Genomic DNA, 5,901 nt, shown 5'->3' on the forward strand with positions numbered 1-5,901 from the left:
TCAATCAACCACACACACAGCAAAACAAGCAGTAATGATGCACAGCCTTCCTCACACCTACACACAACTACCCACCATTCCCGATACCTATACCTCTTGATTTCTCTTATTTACCAAAACACCTCCACCAACTAAAAACAAAAAAGAATGTTATCCAGCTGCAAACCCTAAATGAGATAATGTTACTACTTGGAGCTAGCAGCAGTTGGCTCGGAGCAAGAACCACCACCACCTCCAACACTGTTGCCATTATCAGTAGCTGTTGTGGTGTTGCCGAGAGCTGAGATGATCTGCTGAACCGAGTTGCACAGGTGGTTGTTGATTGCAGTAACGGTGGAGAGGTTGAGCTTTGCTGAAGGGTTTGGACTGGCAACAACTTGGAGTCCCACAGTCATCAGGCAACCCGAGTTTCGGCTGTATTGGTCAGACGGGGATGTTGTAGTAGTACTCTTGTTAGGGGACTCAACTGGGACAATGGCGAACCCTAGAGGAAGGAGGGGAATGCAGGACGGGTCCTCTCCGCTCATTGCCAATTGGATGTCGTTCACGTCCATGGTTGCATACACAACCAGACTACCTGACTGATCGGTGCAGCTCTCTTGTAGCATCAGCTCTATGTTCTGAGTTGAGTTGCTAGCTACCTGCATTCCCACAAAATAAATAAAAATTATTTATTTTTTATGATAAGAAAAAAAGATTAATCCTTTTTGTAATAAGGAGTACAAGCAATTGAATTGACTGAAAACGAGGCTCAAAGTGGTCCTATATAAAGACAATGATGATACAGTACGAAATTTTCAAGGTGCCCTCCGTTTCTTTAAAATTTGAAATTTCCCCCTAAAAACAGTACAAGGTATAATGAGAAACATATTTCAATGGCATTAACTTACATTAACGCGAAGAACCGAAATGCAGTTTCCAGGATGAGAGCCATTGGCAATGTGAGCCACCTCTTGTAAGGAAGTTCCATTGGAGAAAACATCAAGCTGCACAGTTAACAGATGCAAGAAGTTGGTAATTATACATTTATACTAACTAGAAGATGACAAACTCAGTGATTATATGAATTACTACTAAAATGAAGAAGACTAATTGATAGTAGCTAGTACCTGAGCTCTGCGACGTTCATCTCTTAAGAGCTCAAAGACACGGTAGTGAGAATAAGGGAGCCAGGTGGTGGAAACTGCACTGAGAATGACTCCATTGGGTTGGCCAGCCTCTGAGACTTTCCTAGTGGTAATTCGAATAGTGTCATCTGGGGAATCAGACAGAGCTGTCCATGCTTGTCCACCGGATGTGCTCATGTTAACACTAAATGTTCTTATCATTCTCTGGGCTAGTCTCATTAAATTCCTTCTTGCCTCAGGAGAAGGTATCACTGTATATATGAAGCCAGGGAGATTCATATGTTAATATATATAACTGATACACTATAAGAGAATGCATGCTTCCCATATGATAGATCCATACATGCAGTAAAACAACTATGACATTTACTTAATAGAAATAAATGAAACTTGGAAAGAACCCCTACAATATCTATCAAACAAGATCTATAATCTTGAATTTCTTTGCAAACTCAGATCCAAATGATAGTTATTGATCCCCCTCAATATTTGTTTTATCCATTATTTTGCTCAAGCATCTCGTTGTTTAGTTGTGCATATCATTACTTGATTCTGATATACACACATGAATTAGTGTAAACTAGTCTTTGATTGTGATTAGAAGGCAAAGAAAATTATTGATCACCTCCAAGGTCTGAAATATTTCTGGCCATGAGACTGGCAACCCTTTCACATTGCCTTTGTAAAACAGCCAACCATCTATGTGCCCCAAAAGCCAACCCGCTATAAGCATAGTGACTGAATATTTGATGGACAGGCTTTTCCTCTATCTCTGCATGTTCTACCCATGTAATCTGCATTAAAGAAAGTTGTTTGTCACTGAAAACACCTTGAGAGAGTATTAAAAGCACTAATAAGCTCTACATACTAACTGCTATAAGAAAATTAGAATGACTGGGTGTATATAAGAAGTATAGGTGATTGACTGAATGAAAAAATCAAGTACTAGAAGCAAACTATGTACCCTTGAGTATCCATTAGGCATATCTTGGATGAGACATCCAGAAGGCCATCTCTTGTACCTCGGAAAGGATGGTTGGAAGCTACCATGAAAACTGTCAATTGGAAAATCGACAATAGCCCAACTTCCCTCCTCCTCATTTTGATGACAATAGCGCAGAAAATGAGTTTCTCTAGTTGGCACCAAAGGAGAAACAACTTGCAATTCCGCATACATCTGCACAGTTAACAAGTAACTCAGCCGTATGATCATACTATACACAAGGATTAGTTTCATCTTGGCTAGAAATCACAGTCCGACTCAAGCTCTTAAATGAAAGTATAACTTGTGTGAATATCTGAGTGTGATTTTTGATAAGAAGGAATTGCCTTTTTGTTTTTTTTGAATAAGGAATTGCTTCTTAATTGCAAGTAAAGATGTTCAGTAGTTCCCTTACCAGCTGAAGTGAGCCATTTGCTTGACCAGAAGGATCTGCTGAGATAACTTGAACTGTTTTTGCTTTAGACACAATAGAAGGAAACAATTCCATCCACTTATTAGCATCAAGGAAGGCATCCACAAGATTAATGCTATTCATTATGACCACAGCAGTATCACGAGTAGCTTCAGTTCTTAAATCACTTGAATTCTGTTTGAAGTTCATAGGCCAAGGAAACAAACGAGCTCGTTCTTCAGCATTAAGCATTTCCATTCCATTCTCACTGTTTTTCATCCAAAGAGGCTCACCAGCAGTGCACATCTTAACAAGTTCTTCAAGAGACGAAGCAGCGAGCTTCATTGCAAGCAACTTCTCGTCATCTAACAACAGACCTCCCTCAGGGAAGTGAGAAGGCTCTGGTGGCAAAATGCTCATGGGAATCATATGATGATCAGTGCATGAACTCATCATTGGGTCTGTGAAATGCCTTGAATAGATATTCATGTCCAAGTCCAGAGATGCTGCGATTAGAGGGGCTGCCGGTCCCATCGTTTGGAGTTGTCGGCCCCCAGGGTATCCAGAGAGGCAACAAACTCGTTCCAACTGTATAACAAACAACACTGGTATAAATTCCCAAATACACAAATAGTTATAGAGAATTATTGAAAGTTTTAGGAATGCAGTCTGGTGATTCATGCTCACAAGAGCAAGCAATCAATGAAATTCAGATTTTGAATTGTTCTCTTTATCAAATTATACTCTTTATCTGCTCAAAACTATAAAGCAACAAGTGTGCGTCTAACTAGAAATTCCAAATGACTATTGCTAGCAGTTCTCTCTCTTTAATTATATTTTCATTAAATCAGTTGAATTTTACTATCTGGTTTCTCTCTTTAATTAAACATTCTTGTTATTCAAGGTTGAAAAACATTGAATTCATTTTAATTAATTACCACAATTTTCTTGTTTTTCTTTGTTCAAATTTTTATTCTCGATCTTTGATTCAATGAATATCTGTATTGGTTTTACCCTCAGATAGAAAAAGAAAGAAAGAAAAATATGCCTGATTTATATCCATCTCCACTTGAAAAGATTGACAACAAGTGCAGAATTCAGTTAACACAAATTTAGGAATCAATACAAATACTGGGCTAATTTCCCAAATGTAGTTACATACCTCTTCTCGGAGTCGGGCGTTTTCAAGACGAAGTTGGTGTTCATCTATGGCAATGTCCCCAATTATAGCCGCACCACCACAGTTAGGGCATATAAGGTTGCGTAGTGCAGCTTGAAGCCTGTAATTCTCATTCTTTAAGTTATCATTTTCAGCTCTAAGCATCACATTATCAGCTCGATCTTGTTGTGCCTAAAAGCATCAGTATAATTAAGTAGTCAATTTAACCAGATAAAACATTAAGCATATTAACAGTGAAAATTCTTCTATGAACCAAGGTGGAAAATTTATCTATTAACAGACCTTGACATAGATAAAATTTGCAGCTAAGCTTTTATTGCACATGCATACATAGATATGAATCATATGATGGAATACAGACTGTAGTATTTATAACAAATGTGGGAAATAATTTCAGAAAATACAAAACGTGATTATGGCACCTTAGGTTTCCCAACCGTTTACAGGTTTAATGAATTACGCGCTATCTTGGGACTCGTACTTAAATCTTAAGGCTCCATCAAAGCACTAATACAGAAACCAAGCCATAGTTGAAGAAAGTGCTCCATTACCTTCATTTGCGTTCGGCGATTTTGAAACCAAAACTTGACCTGGCGTGGTTTCAGCCCCAGATCTAGGCTCAGCTTTTGCCTCTGCTTGTCATCTGGGTGTGGACACTCCTTGAATAAACTGCATGTCAAACATAAAACAACAACACCATTATCGTAACAAAATGGTGGGTAACAAATTTCCCAATGCGGAGTTTCAGTGCGGATCAGTGCCGCTCTGATTTGGGAAAAATTGTACAGGAGAAGGGGATTGTGGTGTGTGTCGTACTTTTCCATTTCCTGGATCTGGTGAGCTGTGTGACGATGATATCGTTTCTTCTTGGGAGGCTGTTGTTGCTGTTGTTCTTCGGTTTCTTGCTCGGAGTACTTTTCTTCAGCATGTTCACTCCCAGACCCACTATCCATCATTTCCTCCTTTCCTTTAATCATAAGCCCATTTTCTTCTTTCTGCTCATGGAAATATTGTTTCAGAAATTAACAAAAAAATGGATCAACATATTCAACTAAGAAAATGGAAAAGGAACACAATGGTTTACCGGAACAATGGAAGAGAAAGGCTGGAAAGGCATGAAGTTGAAGTTAGGGTTTTGAATTGGCGAGGAAAACAAGGTTTCAGAGTTGACTACATTCCCACCTCCCATGGTTGACATTACTTGGCAATCCCCATACATTATACACCGACTGAGATCACTTGCTTCCAAAAACTTCAGTTTCTACAATACTGGAAACAGCTACATGTAAAAACGACTTTTGTCAGAAAATTCAAGAAATGGCTTTGCCTTTCTGTTCAGTCTCTTCACTACTCTACACTCTACCGGTAGTCACCACAGACGAAAACGCCTTCACAATACCCAGATCACAGAACTCAGAGAAACACATGGAGTAGAGAAAATCTGGGCATGCGGATGAAAAGACTAGCTTGCTGGGATTCGAAAACCCAGGTTGGAAAAATTGTCAAAAATGACATGAAATATATTTTCATACCCAAAAACAACACCAAGTAATATTCAACATCACCCCATTTCAGTCAAAAACATCAAAGAAAGATTTAATGGGCGTGTGAGAGAAAATACACCATTAAATACAGAGGAAAAAGAATTATACCAACAAAATTAAATGAGACCTTGAAGTTACAGAAGAAAAGATAGGCAGAGAAAGAGAGCATACACTTGAAGCTAGTGTCGGTGTGGATGAGAAGAATGAAAGGAGAGGCAAAAATGGCTATCTTGCTCTTACCTTTCTTCTATGGTTTTGATCTATCCAGAGCTACAGCTTCAGAAACCAGTACAACTCTCTCTCCTCTCTTCTCTCAATCTCTCTCTAGCTAGGAGTACTGCATTGGATATTGTGAATTTTCAAATCGTCATAAATCCGTAATTTATTTGTTTACTGTGCGTGGTTAAATGCGGGTTGACAGAAACCGATCGACGCCACTTTACTCGTCTTCGACTGTTACACTCCACGTGTCCCTTTCTCCCTGGAAGACCAAAGCGTTTCCTTCTTCTTCTTCTTCCAGCCTCGCTCCATCGTCTTCGTCATCATCATCTTCGTCCCCAACCCAAGTCAAAACCCTACTCACTGACAGAGCCCACGTGATCCGCAGTCGCGTCTGGTACACGCGACCTCCTCCATTAATATTAGTCTCTTCTTTT

At 39.3% G+C, this 5,901-nt stretch overlaps 1 protein-coding gene across 1 annotated transcript; it reads right to left on the reverse strand.

Moving 5' to 3' along the window:
* LOC101297840 (homeobox-leucine zipper protein HDG5-like) lies at positions 1 to 4,920 on the reverse strand. Its single transcript, XM_004300159.1, has 10 exons — positions 4,786 to 4,920; positions 4,518 to 4,696; positions 4,253 to 4,370; positions 3,684 to 3,872; positions 2,525 to 3,109; positions 2,092 to 2,304; positions 1,753 to 1,921; positions 1,110 to 1,378; positions 891 to 986; positions 1 to 641 (listed from the first exon to the last, which is right to left on the reverse strand). Exons 1-10 carry the CDS (start codon positions 4,918 to 4,920, stop codon positions 186 to 188), a joined length of 2,409 nt encoding a protein of 802 aa, XP_004300207.1. The 3' UTR covers positions 1 to 185.
* Between the last annotated feature and the right edge of the window lie 981 nt (positions 4,921 to 5,901).

Source organism: Fragaria vesca, linkage group LG5 (assembly GCF_000184155.1).
Source record: "Fragaria vesca subsp. vesca linkage group LG5, FraVesHawaii_1.0, whole genome shotgun sequence".
In the NCBI taxonomy this organism is placed as follows: Eukaryota; Viridiplantae; Streptophyta; class Magnoliopsida; order Rosales; family Rosaceae; genus Fragaria; species Fragaria vesca.